Raw genomic sequence first — 23,664 nt, forward strand, 5'->3', positions numbered from 1 at the left:
AAATTTATTCACGAATAAATGAATGAATAAATAAACGAATGAAATAATTGCAAATAAAAAAAAAAAACACAAAAAAGGGACAGTTCTCTGAATGATCAGTGCCATCGCTCAAACGTAGTACTGTTGCCCGTCACACGTCACGCATGTTACCCGTCAGTCTTGGCAGTCTTCTTTTGATCTTCTGTTTTCAGTTCGCCATTAAACTACACGTGCTTTTATTCTCGTTGTCTGCTGTCTCTGTTCACGGCTTATTACATGGTGTTAGGAAAGGCGTAACTCTTGCCTTCGTTCGACTATCTCAACCTCACTTGTTTTACGTGTTTTTTTCTTCGCGTTGGTGTCCAATTCGTTCACCTCTCATCATCATCGGAAAGGACAGACCGGTATTTGATGCGACGTCTGACGATCGTCGACGTGCGTTCAAGTTTTTTATAGCGAACTTTCGCGACTTTTGTATTATGGAAGACTACGTGGATCCTACTAAACTTGTAGACAGCAATGAGTTTTGGATTGCTGCGAGGCGGCCAAAAGGTATGGCTGCTCTTAGACGAGCGTTTCCCCCAGCAGAATGAGACTTCCTGACCGTTACCATCGATGCTCAAATTGCAGATGGGGACAAAGGGCATCCTGCGAGATGGTTGAGCCAGCTTTCAGAACACTACCTCGGCGAAGAACCTATTATTCAAAGTACTCATAAGTTTCTTCGTTTACTCAAACAGGAACCGGGTATGAGCGTTCAAGCCTGGCACACGCTCGTTCACCTCGAGTATCAGAAATGCAATTTCTCCACACAAGTGGATGATCGCCATCAAAGAGATATTTTCATCATTGGTCTAAACGAAACTTTAATTAAAATTCGCAGTGATGTCATTTCTCGAGATGACATGTCAACACTCACTTTCACTCAAGTAATCTCTAAGGCTCGTGATTTTGAGGCTGGACTCAACACGGAATCCGCCATCACCAAACACCAGCTGGAAGAAACGGTCCATAAAGTCGCCTCTGCTGGCAATAAGACACCACATCGCTTACCCCGACGTCAACCCCATGTTCAGCCTGGCGTGATCTCCTCCTCATCTTGTCAATGGTGTGGAAAGGCTACGCACTGAGCCAGGCGAGACTACCCTGCAGCAAATGCTACTTGCCATCGTTGTGGCAAAAGGGGCCACTGGCAGCAAGTTTGTCGCTCCTCCTCTTCAGCGAATACCGTATCAGAATCACTGGAAGCCCATCCTGTTAACTCACAATCTGCATGCGTCATCACTCAAGAGGTCCTTCATGTGCACTCCACACCTAAAGGTATATTTGTTAACCTAGACCTAGACTTAGCATCCTCCAGCCCCCACCCACTTCGCTTCCAAGTTGACACCGGATGCTCCTACAACACCATCCATACCAGTTATCTTCAGCAGCTGCCAGAAGCTAAGATCGAGCCTTCCACAGTCCGTCTTCTTGATTATTCCAAGAATGTCATCCCCACACAGGGGCAAACTGTTTTACACTGCACCCATCGTGGCAAATCTTATGACATAGTGGTTCAAGTCATCACAGCTCAGACCTACTACGCTCCCCTAGTAGGTCTCTCTGACAGCACACGGATGGGAATTCTTAAGTATGACGTCGACACTATTCAGAAACTCGAGGCGACCCCAAGTTCTACTTTACCACCTCTTGGTGAGTTGAAATTTAGTTCTATAAATTTAGTCCATCCTTACCTTTTTGAGGGTCTAGGAGAACTGGGAGAGCCCTATTCATTAACTCTTGACCCTACCGTAAGACCCACTCAAGCCGCACCTCACCGTTATGCTACTCCCAAGATTGCAATCATCAAGGAAGCATTAGACAAACTGGTAGACTCAGGCCAATTGAAGCGTGTGAATGACCCAACCCCTTGGATCTCCAATATGGTGGTTCGTGAGCGTCCAGCCTCAACCACAAAACCTGCCAAAGTCCGTATTTTCCTAGACCCTTCGCAAACCATCAAAAAATCCATTATCAAGCCCCATTCCCACCTTAAAGGAAAACATTCACCGTCTACATCAAGCTAAAAGTCTTCTCCCCGTTTGACCTAAAGGACGCGTTCCAAACTATTAGATTAGCAGACCAATCTTCTCGGCTGACCACAATGCATACTCCCTGGGGCCACTACCGTTGGATTCGTCTCCCCTTCGGAATCAGTTCCGCGCCCGAGGAGTTCCAGCGGAGACTTCACGAATGTTCTGTGTGGGATTGAGTGAATAATTAACATTGCAGATGATATTTGTGTAGTTGGTCGCGGCGCGTCATTAGCCTCCGCTCTGGTTGATCATGACCGTACTGTTTTGGAACTCTTAGAGCATCTTTCAGAACACAACCTGAGACTCAATCCAGAGAAAGTTAAATTTGAAACAGATGCTTTCCCGTTCATGGGTCATGTCCTCACTTCTGAGGGTCTCAAGCCTATTGCGTAGATTGTCTCTGTCATCCTTGACATGCCTTGTCCTGAAGACAAAGGTGTTACCCGCCGCTTCATAGGGACAATCAATTACCTCTTCAAGTTCTGTCCTCACCTCAGCGAAATAGTTGGTCCACTACGTGAACTTACTCGCCTCAATCAGGCCTTCCTATGGGCTGACCAGCACACAGAGGCTTTCATTAAAGCAAAAGATTCAGTTACTAAAGCTCTATGTCTTCGTTATTTTGATGTACACTCTCCCGTAAGTGCAAATACAACCTGCCCCACCTCAGGACCCAAGCTTCCTTTCCCCTTCTCCTGATTGTAGCCTGACTTTACCGAAGAAACTTCGTCCGAACTCCTTAACTGTCACTTCACCGATACCCTCTCCTCATTCAAAACAAATGGATCCTCTATCTCCATTGCTCTTATACTTCCTCGGCACTGGAGAACACATCAAGTAAATCACACCAATCATCACCCCTTTCAACACCAGAGACTCCATCAAAGGCATCACATCCCTTACCTGTTTTTCAGTCATGTGTACTATCCAGGACACCCCCTCCGCCTTGCACGTTCACTCCTCGGTCTCCTCTCTCCTTTCCAGTCCATGACCCTCCAAGCTCCCCACAAAGAACAGTTACTCGAAGCAGTAGAGTAATCCGCCCTCCTGCTCGCTACTCTGACTAGAAAGCCTCCCCAAACATTGTTTTTGTTTACTTAGTAGGTGATCTTTACCCTAAATTGTAGAGTCCTTCCAGTGCACCCTGGAGAAGTGAAACAATGATATCTGATTTGATGGGCCTTCGAAGAACCACACATTAGAAACATTGCTTGGTTGAGATGTTTAATTGATCAGTTACCATAAGATCACTATTGAGACATTCTTTGTTTTGTTTTGTTTTGTTTTGTTTTTTTTGCTTCTTGACACTGTTACTGCTGTGGAAACTGAATGTTATTAGTTATAACTTTCCGTTGTTTAAAGGAAAAGGCGTGTTGCCCGTCACGCGTCACGCATGTTACCCGTCAGTCTTGGCAGGCTTGTTTTGATCTTCTATTTTCAGTTCACCATTAAACTACACGTACTTTTATTCTCGTTGTCTGCTGTCTCTGTTCACGGCTTATTACAGTACCTTTTCGGTCACAATCCTTCGATCACTTTGGATTCAAGGTAAGAAATTGAAATAATTATAACTTCTTCGAAACAAGTCCGATTTGCAGCACTGTAAAAATAGTAATGTAGACGAAGAGTGACGAATATCGTGTTTTATTCTTCCGATAAATAGGGAACGAGGATGTAGGTCATATGATGCTTAGCAGTCCAATCAGACCCTCTCTGTGACTGCTATCTCTTTTTTTTTAATTTTTCTTCTTTTTTTGCTTTGTTTGTTTGTTTGTTTTTTCTTTTATTAATTTTGTTCCGTTACCTTCTTCTTTTGTTTTGTTTTAATACTTAGTCTATCTAGTCATCCCAGTAAATAAACAACGTCAGGCGCCTGGCATGTCAGCTGATGATTTCCGCTGCTAAGAGATCGTCCGAAAAAGAAACAATTGGCCAAAAAGCAAAGCTTAGAGAGCAAATGTGGACATTAACATGCATCCTAATAATTTTCATATTTCGCATCGATGAAATAGTTTTGTGACCTTCTTTATGGTTCTGAACAGCGTTTGAAACCAACTTTTTAAGGTTACTATCGCTGAGTACTGAGAAACCACTTTTTTTTCTTTCATGTAGAAAGGTGAAACTCTTAGGGTCTGCTCTTTTCCGCTGGTCTATTTACTTTCCGAGAGACTAATCTGAAGACAATTACCGACGTCGACGGAGGTTACTGCGTGAAAACCGCCATTTTCATTTTCCATTACATGACGAAACTAGCTTGTAAAATTTCGCAAAAACGCATGGGTGGGTTTTAGAGTGAAATGACCTTGTGATAGTTTTGATGACTAACCCATTTTGTGTTAAAGGTCATAGTGGCATTGCTCAAGGGTTCTGCTCGGCATACCTTGGAATTCCAGAGTGATGCATCAAGAGAAAATGATGGAAATGACATCCAAATACTTCTAGAGAAGACCAGGGTAAAAATGGCAGAGAAAGATATGCCAGTGCAATTATTTGAGCTGTGGGGATCATTTGAAAATTAGAAATTTGATTTAAGTAAAATCATATTTTTCCGTGTCAGTTCGTGTTATGCTAATGCTCTAAAAAGACCGACATTGTTGCTTAAACAGCTGAGTAAACAACAGAAGCACAGTAAATAATTGACAGCAAGAGTGACATTTGCAGTTCCTGTTGTAAATGATACCAAAAATTTACTATCTCGAGCTTGACTTTATGATAAATTTTTATTTCATTTTATTATTTTGAAAGATTAGTGAGGAACGTAATGGAAAAGTATCTCTTGATATTGATTGATTATTTTTCATATTTGCTTGAAACAGGTGCAGGGTCTTCTTAAAATGGAATTTAACCGAAGATAAGATGTCAAAAATTTGCATTATATTCAATTCCCTGCATAATGAGTTCGCAAGAGAAGGTTGATTTTGACTCAAAACAACACATGCGGAAAGCTTATCCTTTCAGCAGGAGACCGATCCAAGTAGAAGATCTAAAAAAAAATTTATTCCTACTGAACTGATAGTGTGAGAGGGAGCGTTATACTAATGTTTAGCTTGTAAAAATTGGGAAAAACAAAAACAGAATTGGTTGAACGTAATGCTGACAGTAACTTAAGCTACACGGGAAGAGAGATGTTTACGAAAGCATGTCAGATATGGGGAACTGCTCTAGTATCAATAACTTTGTTGGGTGAGTACCAAAGTTCTTTTATGAACATAAATTTAGTTCATTTAGTACCACAAGCATACTCCGAAAAGAATAACTTCATCAGAGTTTCCTAACGGGACTCGAAGATTTTGCCCTCACGACGGCCTTTGGACGAAAATAAGGACGGGAAGAGAAATAAAACCTTTGAAGTTCTCATCTTCCTGTATTACGAGGATATAATTTGAGAAACCGGTCTATTATTATTACTGAGCTCAGTATAGATAACTCAAGTTAGCTATAAGCCCAATTCAACTTAAGTAGATTTTCAAGGTAAGACTCTTACGCAGCCATGTAAATAAAGATTTATTTCAAGCATGTTGAATTAGAACAAAGATATGGATTCTGTAAAATGATCAAAATAAACGCATGTGTACTGGAAAACTTATCTAAACTACATTTCAAAAAACCTCATAAATTGAGGACTCTGCGAAAAGACGGAATGTTCTTTTTTTCTTCTACCTGATTTCTCAGATTTTATTTCTTTGTTGACTTATCAAACTCCTGTCGTTGTGCAAATGACAGTTGAACAATTGACACTGTTAAACAGAAAAAAAGTGGGCCTCTCCAGTAAATCAGAGAAGGATACACTGTAGTCAGACCAGGGAGTGCTTCATGAACATTGAAGATACTTTCTTTCTGCCATTGGTATCAATGGGAACAGTATTTAAAAGACAATGTTTTATCGTGGGGTTCGTAAAGATTTCGTTGCTATTGATGTCACAAACAATCGCCTTCAGCAAAAGGATATAAGCGCTATGTAAATGTACAAATGTGGAGTTAAAAATTATTCATTCTGAGCTTTAGGTCTACAGACTTTATTAAAACATCGTGTACCATCAGACGTTAATTTTCGATGCTGTTAATACATAGCAAATAAGTCGAAATAAATGAAAACTTTTAATTGAAAGCTGTATGCTGCTCTTTCTGATTTTCATTTGTTCTGGTAAATTTGTAACGACCCCAGCAACATCACTTTTGAAGCATACCTGTGAATCCCATTTCAGGGCTCTGGTGTCAATTAATGATTAATGACTTTAAGCCAACACATTCCTTTAAATTTAAACAACATACCCACGGTGATTTAATGTCGTATCTCTTTAAAAGAAAGAGAAAAAAAACTTACAAAGGACGGCGACACTGATTATCTTTATCCTCGTTGTTGTTTGTTTGTTATTTTTTTTTCAAATATTATTTTTCCAGGATATGCCAGACTCGACCAAGATATCTGCAACTCCAGCGAAATCCCATGTTCACGGGAATGTTTTAAGGAGGAAGAAAAGTGTGACCAACTGTGCCATAAAGGCAACTATAACTGTTCTCTTGACTGTAACGGAAAGAATTGCAACCAAGACTGCGACGCTGAGAGCTGTAACCTAGAGTGCAACAGTAAAGAGTGTAATCAAAAGTGTAAGAACAACGTAAAAGAATGCATTATGTATTCCAACGGGAGTAAATGTAAACAGACATGCGATGCTGAAGTATGCCTCATGACAGTAAGTGCATCAATCGATGATACACTAGAACAGAAATGCAACGGAGTTGTAGCAAGATGCCATGCACAATGCTACGTGGGTAGCGGTAATTGTAAGCAGCATTGCGACGCTAAAAGATGCAATCTAGAATGCAGCGGGAAAGATTGTGATCAGAAATGCAATGGTGCAGTGAAAGAATGCAACATGCATTGTATTGCTACTAAATGTAAACAGACGTGTGACGCTAAGGAATGTCACATTACAGGAAGTGCAATACAGGATATACCCGAACAGAAATGCAACGGAAGAATAGATATATGCGATGCACAATGCTACGTGAGTAGCGGTAAATGTTTGCAACATTGCGATGCTAAAATATGTAATCTGGAATGCTGCGGGAAAGAGTGTGATCAGAAGTGCAACGGGGGAGTAGATGGATGCAATATGTTTTGCACCACAAATGAGTGTAAACAAAAGTGCAACACTGGCTCCTGTAACAGGACAGAAATCCAGCCAGTCAATTCACTGGCTGAGCAGAAGTGCATCTCAATTTTCAATTACAGGACTTTATCTACGCCAAAGGTTATTGTAACTGCTTCAACTACAAGAACTGAAGTCATTAAAACTCAACCATTATCTACACAAGGTAAAGTAACTTACCAGACTTTTAATGAGTACCATTTCAACAATAAACAGACCTTGAGTAAGTGTTTTTAAGTGCCCCCTATATGAAAATAAGATATCTTGATTGTAAATGCGAGTTAAGTCTAACCGTAAAGTTTACCGTTTAGAAAATACGAGTGAAGACGAACCATAAAGTTAACCGTTTACTCTTACACGAGGCACCGTGAGGTGAACTCAAAATTCAGCACTAAACTATCGAATTCAGATCGAATTCAGCTTGAATTCAGTTAAAAACTCGATGGCCCCCGTGGTCTTTTCTCGAAGGCCACTCACGCGCACACCCGAAAGTCAAGCGCCTCCGCAGGGGACCCAGAGGGCGAACGTGAAGCCCAGCGCTACCATTGGTAGTAAATTCCCAAGTTTCTTCCATTCCATGAGAGCTTTCTGATATTATTTTAGATTGCATTTCGATAATGAGAATTTGCTTTAACATACAGCTCACTTGCAATCATCGTATGGGTCGCCATCACCGTTCTCATTTCTCTTACCATCATCGTTATTATCATTGTCATCGACTTTCTCATTATCGTTATCATCATCATCGTCTTCGTCGTCCTCCTCATTATCGTCATCATTCTCACCACGGTCACCGTCATCATCGTCATCATCATCATTATCATCATTGTCACCAAAAAATCCAACATCAACGTCATTATCATCATCTCATTTATTTCCATTAACATTTTGGACATTGTCGTCATCGTCATCGTCATCATTACCATCATCGTTATTGTCGTTAATATCGTCAACACCACTGTCATCGTCGTTATCATCGTCTCCATCGTCATTGTCAGTATCATCATCCTTCTCTTTGTCATCATCCTTACCTTCGATTTCATCGTCGTTACCAGCTTTATCGTCATCTTCGTCATTATCATCATCACCATCACTATCCCTGTCATCATCGTCGTTTTCGTCCTCGTCGTCTTCATCGTCATTGTCATCGTCATCTCTGACTTGCACAAGTCCATCATTGCCGCTGGTAACAATCGAGAGTCTGGTAGGTATCGTAATTTAATTTATCTTTTTGCTTTGATTATTTCCATAATCTATGGCGTTAGTTAACGTTGTTGTCTTTTTTACCTAAGGGAAATGAATATGTTTCTAAACTGTACGGAATAGACATTAGCAGAGAAAGTTCCCTCAAGGTATCTATCACGATACACTTAATATATTAATCATTTAACTAGATAGCGTCCACATTATCGTGAAAGTGACCATCTTAATGTGAACGCGTAGGAGTTTGAGAGAATTATAAGAATCTGGTGAAGACGTCTTACTCTCCGAAATGTCAGGATATCTGAATCTTAAACAGTTTTCGAGTTTCTTTCGACAAAACAACGATTTTTTTTTCTCAAGATACATTTTATTAAGTAGCTAGGAATGCTGCGTCCTAAGCAGGCACAAGACATCGATGTTTCTTCTTCCACGTTAAATAGCATACTAAAACGAGAAAAGGAAGGAAAAAAAAAGGAAACAAACAAACAAACAGAAACATAGAAGTTAACGTCTGCCAGGCTCTGTCTTTCTTTTATTTATTTTTCTTGTTTGTTATTTTTTTTGCCCGTGTTGTTTTTGTCGGCTTTTTCTTTTTTTTGTCCTTGCTCGTGAATTTGTCTTTGTAGCTTTTTTGGTCTTTGTTGTTTTGTTTTTCTTTGTTGTTGTTATTGTTTTTGCTTTTTTTCGCGAGAGATCTGAAATCTGAACTGAAAATTGCATCACTGTTTATACAAAACACGTCCAACGTGAAATGCTCCTTATTAAGGGCTGTTTACCTTATTCGACCCTCCTGCAGAAATTCAATTTTCATTGAGTTTACAACATTATCAGATATTGAAAAACTTGAAGTTAATGTATGATAAATGAGAAATATTTATCTAATTACAGGAGGCAATGATTTTGTTTGAAGACTTCACCGATTTGTGTCAGAATATAACAAAACCTATCATAGACCAACTCTGTAAGGAAGAAATAAAGAAAAGAACGGAAGCCATCTTTCGGGTGGCAGTCGCCTTCGAGAAATTTGTTCTTAAGTACAGCAAGTACCACTTGAGTGAGGCAAGACCTTCCAAAAAGATTTCTGACCAAAAAATGGGTGAGTTAGAACCCGAGATCAATTTCACATTTGTGCTTTTTTGTTACTTGGATATTTTGCATCTTAATGATTTTTCGCTGTTTTTATTCTTAACAATTATTCTCCAAAGTGGCGGTCAATATCTATCACTATTCATCGACTCTAAGGGGAATCAATCTTCTCGTATATTCCACGCAGATAACGAAAAAATGGTCGGAAATCAAACTCTGGACGCGCAGTTTGGTCTCTTCTTTTGCTCAAGGGTGAATAGCACTTGCTATTCACTTCCGAAAAAGCCAGTTGGCGGGCGTTAAAACCACTTTTGACTTGAGTGGTGTATAGTAATTAAGGATATCTGTAGAACAGTTATATTCTGCTGCATCTTATGAAACCCAATTACATATGGGTAATCTTAATTCGATTCTGTCTAAATATATACCTTTAAATCTTTATTAAATTCTTAGAAAACGCGCACCTACACATACGTTATCACTGTGTCACTTATCTTCTGCTCCTTTCGGCAGCTGTGGGTATTCAATTAGGCTACCGCCAAAATACAAGTGACTTCTTTCTCAAGGAAGAAGAATGGCAAGCAAGCATCAATATATCTTCTGCAAATTTTGCCCAGAATGGTTTGTATTAACCATCTGTTTATCGGTCTGTCTCATGGAGTATCATTTTGCTCTCAATTTCTGATTTATTGATATAGTAGTTTTACGTTCTTCCTCATTAGGTGGTAAAATTGTTTTTGGTAGTAATGGTGAAAATTGATATTCTTCTAGTATTAGTTTGCATTTGGATAAATATTTAGGACGAAAGAACAAGAAACGCGCAAACTGCTCTGGTATTTTTATGATGTCCAAATCAAGCAGAAAAATAACAATAGCAAAATGGGTAGCTAAGATAATAATTGCTAGCAAAGTGTTGGGGTCAATTAATTATATGACATATGATGCAATATCCAGTGTAAAAGTAACAATTGGTTTGTTTGGTTAGTTAAGCATTAATGTAGGAGAGTCGAACATTTACAGTCTGTTTTAATTTTCGAAAATATCTTGGTCAAGATTCCCGAACGAACTCGAATTTCATTAAACATAAATTACCTCTCAAGATTAAGAGCTCGCTTTGTGGCATATACCGATGCATTTCATTTTCACATATCTTTTTGTTTTCTGTTTCCTTTTCAGGGTCAGTGATCGTAGGGTGTGTGTGTACAAGGATCTTCACGAACTACTGGTGACACATCAATCTGTTGGGAATGAAACTGACAAAACAAGGTGAGCTTGATGCGTGAAATTTTTTAGAACTGGTGCAAGTTTAGCATGTCTGCTTTGAGTTATGTTCCATGATGTAGGGAATTCAGCCGATCAGAATAAAGCTTTGTTTCCTAAATTTTAGGACAATTGCACTAGAAATAAATTATTTTTCTTACTATTAACTTTTCACAGTGGAGACAAACATTTTATAAAGGGACTTCCCTTTAATAACGAATATGGGATGTTTGATTTAAGGTTACTTTTAGCAATATCTCGTCAAAATGGGCAGAATTTCCTTTTTTTTTTTTTTTGCTCTTTGGTTAGAGAAATCATCTTTGTTACATTTGTAGCAGGAAAATATACTGAGTCTTAATAAAAGAAAGCGACCTACGGCGTAAGGAGTGCCAGTTTAGGATAGCTGGTACCAAATATTGAAAGGTGTAATGCCGGATCCGGGATAGGGTCGTTAGCAGGGGTGACTTTTGTTCAGGATCTCAATTTGCACTCGACTATGTCTTGTGTTTCTCCCTACACTTCTTTCGTGCTCTAGCCGCTTCCGCGTGCCTTATAGCAGAACAGAGCACAGTCACGGATTGTTAAATAGGTTATGTTTTTGATGAAACTTGGATTGAATATTTGTCAGATGTTATTGCGGAAAAGGGTGTGAGGCCTTTACAAACATTTTCCTGTGACTTCTCAGCGAGATATTACCTTTTGTACAACTTCAAAATAGATTTTCTTAGGAACCAAGAGAAATATCTAAAAAAGCCTCACACTCTTTTTTAGCCTATTATCTGCTGAATGATACAGTCCAGTACTTTTGGATGTCCACGGTAACTCGAAGGCTTGAAACTTAGTTAATTAAAGACCGTTAGTTGTCTGTAAAGGCCTGCACAATCCTATTAAAAAAAAAAAAAAAACTCAATTTTTTTTTATTTTTAGATTTTATACTTAATAAGCTTAGCATTGATTATTTTTAGTAAAACGTTCGTTACAGGTTTGTGAACACCAGGATAATGACCGCAGATATGGATCCTAAACCGGAAAAATTACAACAAGATGTCATCTTGAGGTTCAGAAGCCTGGAGGTAATTAGTATTTTAGAGCACTGAGAGATAACTTCAGTCCTTTTTTTTATGTTGTGTTGACTTGATTCAAATGAAATAAAATCTATTTTCAGGTCGTGGAGGCAGAATAGCGTTGCGTGTTTTGGAGCGGCTATAGCAAGAGGTAAAATGCATATACATTGAGTAATTTAAATTTAAATTAAAGTCCTTCTTCAACGTCCAAAATTAAATTAATACCATGGATTTTTTTTTTCTGTTTGTCTGTCACTGCCAGAGATATTTTGTACCTGAAATTAATGTTTATCATATATTTTACCTATGAAGAATAAGGTGGGAGTATCTTGACGGTCCAAATGTACCTAAAAAAACCAAGCTCTCCTTTAAATAGGCCTTTAAACACTCTGCTTGTTGGAGACTCCAATCCCTTACTTAACATATTTTTTTTTCATTTGTCATATTCATTAACTTTTTTTTAAGTCCAGACGGTTTCAGTGGCGAGGGTTGTCAAGCAGACTCATCGAAGAGCAACTCAGCGGAAACAGTTTGTAGATGCAATCATTTCACTTACTTTGCTGTCTTAGTTGACTTTGACAGTGGTGACACAAAGGTATTTTTTAAAATTATGTCTGTATTTTCGAGTGTACTTACAAGTAGTTCATCCGTTTGTTCAATTGTTTAACTCTTTATTTTTTATTTCTAATTTCTAATACAGCTCACCAAGAAGGACGAAACTATTCTGGAGACAATCACTTACGTAGGATTAAGCCTTTCCATCATCGGGATGCTTTTAACAATCATCCTGTATTCTTTCCTCACGTAAGCACTGGTACCAGACAATCAGTTATGACTTTGAAGCTGATTCAATAAGGCAGGCCAAAACGCGCAAAAAATGATTTAAAAAATCACTATTGGCAACTGGGATTTGGAAAAACTTGGTGCTTATTGGACTGGTTAATAAGTGACTTAATTCCGTAAAATATTTGTGCGTTACTGGCCAAGCAAGAGCCTAAGATGGCAGGATATTGGCCGAGTTCTTTTTTTTTTTTTTTACGTTTTTATGGATGCAAAAAAGAACAAGGGATCTAAGCTCGGGTAGCCGATCTATAAAAAAATTGATGAGGGACGAGTACCACACATTATCAGTGACAATATAGCTCATCTACTTTCAATTCCTTTAATTTATAACGGACATTTAAAATAGCGTTCCTGCCAGCTTCGTTGCAACCAATTACGTACATTGGAAATGTTTAATATGTAATTCATTTGTTCGTAGATTTTGTGTTTATTGTATATTTGTTTTTTTCCCCTTGACTTCAAGTTTGCTTTGATTAGTATCACTGATTTGCCTTGTTCTCCTGTTTGGTTTTTTTGCTTTATTTTTGTTCCTTTGTCAGGGATGTTCGTCAACCTCTGTCACAAATACGTTTATGTCTTTCTGCGTCTCTCAAAGCTGGACAAATGATCTTTCTCGCCGGGATAAACGCCACAGAAAATATGGTAAGTTGCATGTTCCCACATTCACTGACGAAATTGGTTTTTTTCCACAGCCGGAGAATGTACTTCTGTGTTTTTTCTGTCTTTCTTGTAGGCTGCCTGTATCACAGCAGCAGTTCTTATGAAGTATTTCCTGATGGCCGCTTTCTGTTGGATGTTTGTCGAGGGAATTTATCTCTACCTGTTTGTTGTAAAGGTGTACAATATCAACACCAAGATGCACATGTATCACGTCATGTCATGGGGTATTTATGAATATTTACCGCCTTGTTCGGTTTATGATTCTCCAACATACACTGCATTATTCTTTCTCTCTAATTAAAGGCCTTCCTATCGTCATGGTGGGCATTTCACTGGGCATTGCAACTGGAAAAGATGGACTCCAAAGCTAAACCAGTCATAAATAGTAAGAAAATCATTAGCTACTGTTAGGGATTGTAGATGGCCTGAACTGAGGTACCGTTTTATCAGCTGGAAATTTTCTTTGATTCCTTTTTTTCTTTCTTTTTCTCAAGTTGCTGGTTGTCTTCGACTAATAAGCTGATCTGGATTTTTGTGACATTTGTGGCGTTTATCGAATCAGTAAGTTTATGAAAAATTCATGTCGTATGAATGTTTTTGATTCCCATTTTCGGAAATCTTTGTCTCACACTCGTGAAAAATTGACTCTCATGTTTATTTTGATCGACTTCCAAATTCCAATACAAAGTTTTAACGCATTTTTTTTTTCAGCTCAACATTTTGATACTTGTGCGAGTCATAAGGGAGATTACTACACTTGTAGAACCATTAGCGGAAGACAACTACGGGAAGCAAATAAGGTATGTTTTGAAATATCACACACCAAAAAAAAAAAAAAAAGTTTTCCAAACTTGACTGTGACTTCCCATTGAGTTTTCCAGCTCCTCCTCTGGGATCATTGGGGATCGTGGGGAAGCAAAATCCACTGTTTTCCCCGGAGCCAGCCTTAATTGCCTTGTATCTTCCTCCATGATACTCGCTTACTTCCTTATTATACAGAATCTGTGGCTTATCAAAAACTTGATAAATAAATGTGAAGAAGATAAAGAAAAGGCTCACTCTCATACCGTGTTAGAATTGGTCTCATCTTTTAGACTTGGCGTTAAAGCGGGCGTGGTGATGATTCCCCTGCTGGGTGTCACGTGGCTGTTTGGCTTTCTGTCACCATTGCACAAAGTTTTCACCTACATTTTCACCATCCTCAACTCGATACAGGTTAGCGCTAACTTTGTGATGTATGAAATTGAAATAGTCAGGCTAGAAAGAACAGATTCATAAATCCCTCAGTTGTCATGGTCTGACATTTTAATTATGGCAAGATCGAATCGGTCCTAAAAAAGGAAAAATAACATAAATAAGAAATAAGAAATCAGTAATTACTCTGTATAATCATTTATGATACAGAATCTCCTGCCATTTCTATGCCATTTGTTGTAATTGATAAACGTTTTAATACTACTACCACATCTACACCAAAGCTTAGGGGCCACTGACCGTCAATATCGAGAATCCGCAAGAGGTTACCAAATATGCACAATCTTCCATCACTTTACGGTGGGGGGTGGGGAGGGGGGGCGAGAACAACGGTTGTCTAGGCGTACTTTAAACTTCACGATATTACTAAAGAAAAAGTGCAATAGAACTTTTTTTATATAACATTTGGGAAAAGGTTTATCAAAAAGGTCCTTTAGTAAAAAAGAAAATGAATTACTAAATTGATATTGTGCAACTCTCGGCGGATTCATGATATTTACGGTGAGTGGTTCTTAAATTATTAGACCAGGTTGGATTTTTTGTTTTGTTTTGTTTTTTCTCGAGGAGGCTTGACAAAACATTTGTCAACGTTCAGATTAACCAATTGTAATCACTATGAAAACTGTTAAAAAAAGCCAGTTTTTCAATTCTCCATTGCTAATTTCTTTTTAAGCTTAACCTAGTTTTACTAAAAATGTTTTGCCGTTGTAAATGCAGTATAATTTTAAGTTGTGTTTAAGCTTTAAATTAACACCATTCTACACTCTTCATACATTGTAAAGAAAAACCTCCATGATTTTTTAGAGCATTTTTCTGTTTCAGGGGTTCCTGATTTTTGCTTTACACTGCTTGCGAAACAGCCAGGTGAGATGAAGTTTCAAAAGATATAGATTTTTCGGATAAATAGAGTTAAATAAATAAAAGTTACTACATTGAAGATATCAATACTACACAATTGACATTTTTTTTCGCTTGTCATCAACAGTCATGGTTGACACTACTTATGAACAGTCTATACCAATGTAAGCCAGCTTTTCAGTTTAATCTGTCGGCAAAGTCAGGTGGTTTTGCTCGGTTCGTTGGCTGTCGGAGTAATTCCTTTGCAGTGTGACAGTCATGGTTGGCAATTAACTACTTATGAAGAGTCTATACCAATGTAAGCCAGCTTTTCAAAGTCAGTAATCCTTGAGGTTTTTCGAAAATTGATCAAACGCAGAAACACTTAGTTCTATCTTTAATCATTGATATAAAGCAACATGGAGACTTTTGCTAAACCAATCCAAGGAAACGTTTCATTCATTGTTAATATCCAAACCAATCGAAATAAATGGTTCATTCATTGTTAATATCTAATCAGAGGCCAGTTGTCACCCCTTCGCTTAGCGGTAAGGGCTTAATTGTTATTTCAATGACTTATTTCCAAAGGGCTGAAGGTTACTCTAGATGTGGTGTGCCCTCGTCTCGTGCATTTTGGGACTTGCTTGTCCTTAAACATTATTTTGTTTATCTCTAGCAGTCTTTTGGTTTTTAAATCATTAGTACTATTAACTTTAATTTTTTAGTTCTTTCTTTTGAAATCTTTAGTGCTAAATATTTGCTCTTCTTACACGCGATGGCTCAGTATTTGACCCATTAAGTACTGAATAAACACAGGGCCTCCTGTTAGACAGTTTGTTGTTATTGTAGTAATAGCAGCTGTAGGAAAGACTTCTATTTGAAAAAATAAATGAATGAACAATTGAACATTTAAAGTGAATCTCCACACTTTTTGGAGATAACTCTCAAAATGTTTCAAACGTACTTTTCAATAGGTCTGGCACCAAAAAATTGTCTTATTAGGCAATGCGATCTTTTTTTTTCTTCTTCTTATCGTTTTCCAAAGAAGGTTCTAGCAACCACTTCGAGTTTCCGGCGAATAGTGCGCAATGCACCCTGGGCTGAAAGCGTGTAACGGTTGTTCGGTGCTCTCGCGGTGTAGGTTTTTCGCTCTTGCTGATGCCACGTATATTGCTGTCATCTAAAAAGCATTTTGGTTAATGCGTCACTGATCGTCCTCATGGAGTGTTCGATCGGTGGTCGACAATTGAGAAATCAAAACTTGACGCACCGCAATATTCTCCATCTTCGACTTCACTTTCCTGTCTCCCGTCTCTTGAAGAGTGCTCCGGCTCTAATCTCAGAGACAGCATTATATGCGACTGCTCTAAAACCCTTTCAATTGTGTTCAGATATATCCTTAAATGATAACCGTGTATCACGTGCATTGTTACCAAGTTACGTATAGCTGAGTTATATGTTCCGCACGCCAGGTTTTACATTTAGCTGCCCTCAAGCGTATTGACCCACACTTTCCCTTCCCAACCCCTCTCCCTCATGTTTATCTTGTCTTCAGTTTTCTGACCCTTTAATGCTCGATAGTCAAAACCATTAAAAGCTTCACATAGAACTCGTGATCTAAAAAAGTTGAGAAGATAATCCCTGATCTGTAGAATTCTATTATAGAATTGCATTATTATAAATGCTTAGATGTATTACCAGAAAGGTCCCTCCGGCAACTACAACGCGGTGCCTCAGTTTTTAAGATCGATAGATCGATGGTAAATGAAAATGCATGGTAAATGAAAATGCATGGTAAATCTTGTCCTGGCGTTACGTCGTCACAACGATAAATCGTAGAGCGCCCAATACATCATCATCAATATAGCACTCTAGTTAATTTGAACTATCTGATTCCCGCAATTTGTCGCAGAGTCAGGGAGACGCCAAAATCGATTCGATACTTACACTAGCAATACACGGACCACCATCAGTTCGAGAAAAAAAGATGATAACTGCCTTTTCTGAATAATACGTTATGATTTAATTTCTCTTTCTAAAATGCATGCAATCTCTCATTGCTTCATCGGTAATATTCAAATTCATATTCATATTGGAGATGTCTATCTTTATGCTGATGACACTACCTTATCTTTTCTAGTGAGAGTGTAGATGTATTTTTTGTTGCACGTAACATGGTTGACAATTGCTAAATTGGAGCAAAAATAATCAACTCACAATACATCCAATCAAAACTGAAGCATTGCTAATTAAGAATATCCTTTCATTGGACCATATTGGATTTAATAGTCTGAACATGTTTCTCTAGTCAGAGATTCTTTCGTGCAAAAGGTTAAAGCAATAAAACCAATGAAGTACCCACCTGTAAATACTTTGGAAGAGATGTTTTTTCTTCTTCGGAATCGATACATCCGAAAGCAGCGAGAATTATTCTCAACCTTGATTTGTCTATTTCTGATGTTAAATGTCTTTTGAATTCTCCGCTACGACCCATCACAAGCTCTATCAACTGTCCTACTTACCAAGTGTCTAAACATCTAGCTTCTATCCTGAGCCCTCTACGAAAAAACAAGTACACTGTTACGAACAGCTGCGATTTTGTGAAAAAAGTCTCGGTTTGTAACATCACCACGCAGGAAACTATGGCATCTTTCGATGTGATATCCCTCTTCACATCTATACCAACAACTTTGGCGCTCGAGGTGACTAAAAACAAACTTCAAGCTGATCCGACCACCTCGGAAAGAACAAACATGTCTGTTGACAGCATCATGAATTTTCTTTAATTTGTACTTGATAACAACTACTTCATCCTTGATGGCACTTTCTAAAAACAAGTATTTGGCTGCCCAATGGGCTCACCTATGAGCGCAATTTTGGCAAATTTGGTTATGGAACACAGCGAAGAGAGAGCTTTAGTCGCCACACCCCACCCTCCTAAGTGGTGGTATAGATATGTTGACGATAGCCATGTCTGCATCGTTCGTGAACATCTTACAGAGTTCCGCTCCCACCTTAACTCAATTAATGAACACGTCAAATTTACAGTGGAAGAAGAAAAAGACGGATCCATCTCATATCAAGACACCATGACAACCAGGAATCCCGATGGAACTATAAAAACTAGCGTCTACAGGAAAACCACACACACTGATAAATACCTTCAATTCAACTCTCACCACCCTTCTCAACACAAACACTCAGTAGCTAGAACCCTTCTAAACAGAGCAAAGAACATCCCTTCTACCGACGCAGACAGATTATCCGAAATACAACACGTGGTCGACACTCTGAAGATCAATGGTTACACCGAACAATTTATTAGAAGCTGCCAAAGCACCACTGGGTCTACAAATCAGTCTAAAACCAACAGAGGCTTTGTCACCCTGCCATATCTTCAAGGAATTTCAGAAAAAAATTGCAATAACTTTAAATCAATCCAATATCAATGTTGCTCACAAACCCGTAACGACCGTTGGCTCCTTTTTTAAAAAAACCTAGAGACAAATTTAGTAAAGACTTATTGAAAGGAATGATCTATAAAATCAGTTGTAAAGATTGTGACAAAGTTTATATTGGTCAAACATTAAGAGCCTTAAGATCCAGGATTAGGGAACACAAGAGAGCGATTTTCACGGGAGATAGAAATTCTTTATTAACCCAACACTGTATGAAATACAATCATGATTTTGACCTTGAGGACGTCAAGATCATTGAGCGCTGTTCCCAATGGTCGAAAAGATTATTTTGAGAAGCGTGGCATTCAATTTGTGAACCGAATGCCATTAATGAACACATTTACATTCCTGACATTTACAAGGCCCTTGGCAATCCCATGATATTTCTGCGGCTCTTTTTAAAGCATTCGTTTGCTTTCGTAGCCATTTCATTGCTGAAGAAGGTTATAGTATTTTAACCGAAACGTCCTCACACAAAGTTCTTTAGTCAGTGGCAACGAAAATTTTTATTTGTTATCATGCCCGACTACAACTATAGTATTTTTGAAGACAGAAATCGCTTAACTGCTAACTTTAGTCGTTGAATATCAATTCCAAGGGAGTTGACACTCTAATTGAAGTTTGAAACTCCGAATTTTTATTTAAAATTTCAGTCTAGATGAGTTCTCAGGGAACGGTTGTCATACAGATTCATCGATGAGAAACGCAGAAGACACAGTTTGCAGATGCAGTCATTTGACTCATTTTGCTGTCTTAGTCGATTTTAGCGGTGGCCCAGAAGTATTTTTTTTTCTTTTTGTTGTATTTTGCATCCTGAGTAGTAATAAGTGTATTGTGTCAATTGATCTGTTGTTTATTTCAAGTTTTGCCACAGCTCTCCACTAAGGACTTAACTGTGAAGGTGTAGTCTGATCGTCCGGGTGAGTGTAGTCCTGAGAAGGACTGTTGTCGGTGGTAGTGACTGACGTTTCGACAACCTGTGCGGAAGTCACCATCAGAGTCAAGTGAATGATTGTTGTCAGTAGAATGTTCTTATTTCAGTTCGTGTGAAATGATCGGTAGGTTTTGCCGTGATGTTATTGGCTGTAAGACTCAAGTGACGTAAGTCGGTCGTGATTCGTCTGTTTCGATCTGTCGGTAAAGTTAGGTCGTTCTTTTTCGGTCGTTTGTGATGTTTATGTCGTGAATGAGTCGTTCGTATGGGGTGGGTAGTTGTTGATATCTGTTTAGGGGAGTCTGTTCTAAGTTAGTAAACCGGCTTTCCAGAGTCAGTCGTTGAAAATAGTCAGTGCTGTAGGTTAGGCATTGCGCAGAGTCCCAGTCAATGTTGTGGTTGGTAAGTCGATGGTGTTCAGCAATGTGATTGCTGACATCACCTTTCCTCGTCGCCCGTCTGTGTTCAGTCAGTCTTGTTGTGAGGTTTCTGCCAGTCTCACCGATGTAGGAGGCTTGGCAGTCGGAACAATTGATCTTATAAATCGTTCCCTGTCTGTTCCTCGGTTCGTCTTTGTCTTTAACGTTGGTTAGTAACTGACGTAGTGTGGTGATGGGTTTGTGGGCGACGCGGATATTGAAGGGTAGTAAGATGCGCGAGATGTTTTCAGACATGCCTTTTATGTACGGTATGGTTGCTGTAGTCGTAGGGGTTGCGGTGTCGTTTGTTTCGGTAGTGGTAGTGGGTCGGTGAGTGTTTCGTCGGATGAAGTCGTTGTAGTAGTTGTTCTTCGTAAAAACACGGTGAAGGTATTTGTTCACGTCGGATAAGCTGTCTGTCGAGTCACATACTAGTTGTGCGCGTCGTGTTAGAGTTCTGATAGTTGTGCCTTTGTGTGATGTGGAGTTGTAGGATGACTCGTCTAGTAATCTGTCGGTGTGTGTCGGTTTCCTGCAAACTGTCGTTTGTAATGAGTTGTCGTTGTGGCTTACCAGGCAGTCTAGAAAAGGAAGTTTGCCATTTTCTTCGACTTCTCTGGTAAACTGTATGTCAGTGTTTTGTTCGTTAAGGTGGTTGTGGAATGCGTCAATTTCGTCGTGTCGAACGGCGGTGAATGTGTCGTCAACGTAACGTAACCAAAGCGGTATCGTTTGTCGGCAAGTCGAAAGGGCGCGTTCCTCGATGTTCTGCATCACAATTTCTGCTCACCCAGACGATCAGACTACACCTTCACATGTTACCCCCGGGTTCAAGCCATTTACTGCAAGGACTGTCATCGGAATGCTTTTGACGATAGCGTTGAATTTTTTCTTTACGTAAGTACTGTTTCGAAACACTCTGCGATCTATATTATTTGATCAATTTGACGATGCTAGATAAATCAGGTCTGTACGCGCAAAGAGAGATCAGATCATTCAAAGGTTTGAAGCATGTGAAGAGACTTTCCACCGTACTTAACTTTCAGTCGCTTTAAAACATTTTTAGAGATAAAAACAGCAATAAATTGTGGACGATGTTCTTTATAATTTTCTTGGAACTTTGTACACTCCGTATGTTGCAAAATTCATGAGTCATTATTCATAGTGCGTTTGATTTACGGTGTTCATGCGTTGGTTTGTTGCTCATTCTTTTAATGATTATTAGATTTCTTTGGCATTGCCCTTCTTTTGCGTTTTTATTGGTTCCCGTGGAGCTTTTTCTCTTGCTTTGCTTATCGTCTGAACTCATATTAAACTTTAATATTCTATTTCATTTTCAATAGAGATGTCCGACAACGACAACCTCTATCTCAAATACTACTTAGTCTTTCTCTTTCCCTTGGAGCTGGACAAATGATCTTTCTGGCTAAAAAAAACGCTACAGAAAATACGGTTAGAGGCTCTCCCCTATTCGTGGAATTCATTCAAATACATCATCCTTGAAGGAAACTTGAAAAAGACAAATTTATTTTTGGTCTTTACCCCTTTGCTATTGCAGGCTGTCTGTGTCACAGTGGCAACTCTTATGTAGTATTTCCTGATGGCTGCTTTCTGTTGGATGCTGGTGGAGGGAATTTATCTCTACCTGTTTGTTGTGAAAGTTTCCAACATCAACACAAAGTTGCATGTCTATCACGTCATGTCATGGGGTATTTTGGTTCTACAGTAGTACTCAATATTACTGATTTTTTTTAGGTCTACTTGTTCAAGTATTGACTATTGCTTCGTTTTATTTGTTTTTTTCCTCCCCTTCATCATCGTCTTAATTAATTTGACCTATGACATCTTATCATATGGTCCTTGTCCCTTTAGGCCAGCCTCCAACCTACAGTTTCTATGCGTGAATATCACTTTCAGACACATGACTTGTTGGGAATATTGTGAACCTGAAATCCAGCAGTACTGACTCTATTTTTCCTTTGTCTTTTTCTCTTTAGTTGTTGGGTATCCTCAACTAGAGATTTCATCTGGATATTTGTTGCATTTGGGATTATGATTGAAGTTGTAACTTTTAGATATTGATTTTCTTTTGGCATTGGTATTTGTGATTCTGGTTTAAGGATTTATGTGTTCAACAGCAACACTAAATACAAAACTATTTTTAAATCCTCTCCTTTAGATCAACATTTTGATTCTTGCACGAGTGATAAGGGAGATGACCAGAATGCAGCCAATAGGAGACAAGTAAATTCAGCAAATTCGGTGAGATAGAGTTTTAACGATATGATAAAAAAAAAAGACAGTTTCTGTCTGAGATTTTAACAAATCAAATTGTAAAATTAGATTTTTAATGATATTCACCCATCTTCTGCAGTTGTTAGTTGATGTCAGTAAAGCATAAGGATTTCTGACAACCAGAAATTATTTTGAGGAAAAAATGATATTTCATTTTAAAAATCCCATATTTTACATTTTTATTCGCCTTCAGAATTGGCATTACGGCATACGTGGTGATGATTCCCTTACTGGGTGTCACGTGGTTATTTGGTCTCCTATCACCGTCATACAAAGCTTTCGTTTACATTTTCACCATCCTCAACTCTTCTCAGGTTAGTGTTCAATCCTCTCATTTCATATTTAGAGTCATCCGAGTGTCTTTATTATTTCATGTTCAAACATTGTCACCATGGTCAGATAACACTAGCCAAAGAATTATGAAAAACTAAACCTCAGAGGATAAAGAAAAAAAGGAAAAAGAAGTCATTGAACGGGAAACATTCTTTTTTTTTTTCGTTTTTCATCCTCATAACTTGAAAGTTATTTACATATCTAAGATATTTGAGAAAAAAAGTTTAATGTAGTAAAGTTCAATTGCATACTGTGATCTTGAAAACGATCCTCCTTTTTTCAGGGTTTCCTGATTTTTACTCTTCACTGTGCGCGAAACAGCCAGGTAAGCTCGATATGGAAAAAAGACATGTAGTATGGATAATTTGACTTAAAGTTTGAATAAACATCTAAGTGCTTATTTTGCTGATTACTTCCCTTGTCTATTCGCAGATTAGAGAGCGGTTCAAACGAAAAGTGAGCACCGTTTTTCCACTTAAAAAAAATGTAAAGTCCACAGGGAAGAGCTCACAGGTTAATCTGAGTGATATCGGCGGTGTAAAGGTGGTTAATCTGCAGTCTTAAAATGAATCGCATCATTGAATACAATCTCGCATTCTGATTGGTTAAGGAAGCGAGGTATTTAGCGTGGAATTGTGAGTTGAAAACGAGGCTAAGTGATATTGTTTAGCATCTACGTAAGCATAACAACTATTGTCAAATTAGATACAATGAATATATGAAATTCATATATTTTGAACCGCGGTATTAAATACGTATGATGCACGATCCTTCGCAGTAGATAGCGCTATTTATGCAATAGCGAAAA

At 38.5% G+C, this 23,664-nt stretch overlaps 2 protein-coding genes and 1 pseudogene across 2 annotated transcripts; all 3 read left to right on the forward strand.

Moving 5' to 3' along the window:
* Positions 1-27: 27 nt before the first annotated feature.
* On the forward strand, positions 28-2,433 carry LOC148736971 (uncharacterized; annotated as a pseudogene).
* Positions 2,434-4,960: 2,527 nt separating this feature from the next.
* On the forward strand, positions 4,961-7,856 carry LOC148736972 (uncharacterized). The gene is made up of 2 exons (XM_088747580.1): positions 4,961-5,240; positions 6,459-7,856. Exons 1-2 carry the CDS (start codon positions 5,183-5,185, stop codon positions 7,445-7,447), a joined length of 1,047 nt encoding a protein of 348 aa, XP_088603706.1. The 5' UTR covers positions 4,961-5,182; the 3' UTR covers positions 7,448-7,856.
* LOC111335121 (uncharacterized) lies at positions 7,653-23,543 on the forward strand. Its single transcript, XM_088749218.1, is given in 18 exon segments — positions 7,653-7,758; positions 7,852-8,414; positions 8,503-8,562; positions 9,302-9,509; positions 10,013-10,120; positions 10,676-10,724; positions 11,742-11,832; positions 11,925-11,974; positions 12,289-12,418; positions 12,524-12,627; positions 13,206-13,308; positions 13,400-13,550; positions 13,630-13,711; positions 13,821-13,887; positions 22,408-22,490; positions 22,717-22,837; positions 23,140-23,181; positions 23,289-23,543. Coding segments are annotated over 18 exon segments (2,250 nt in total). The 3' UTR covers positions 23,421-23,543.
* Positions 23,544-23,664: the final 121 nt, after the last annotated feature.

The sequence above is a fragment of the Stylophora pistillata genome, chromosome 2 (genome assembly GCF_964205215.1).
Source record: "Stylophora pistillata chromosome 2, jaStyPist1.2, whole genome shotgun sequence".
Taxonomy (NCBI): domain Eukaryota; kingdom Metazoa; phylum Cnidaria; class Anthozoa; order Scleractinia; family Pocilloporidae; genus Stylophora; species Stylophora pistillata.

Excerpts from the sequence above, each read along its gene's own strand:
- LOC148736972 (XM_088747580.1), top strand. The coding sequence starts at position 5,183 with ATGTTTACGAAAGCATGTCAGATATGGGGAACTGCTCTAGTATCAATA. Across the intron at positions 5,241-6,458 it reads AGTATCAATAACTTTGTTGG|GATATGCCAGACTCGACCAA; the intron begins GTGAGTACCAAA and ends TTATTTTTCCAG.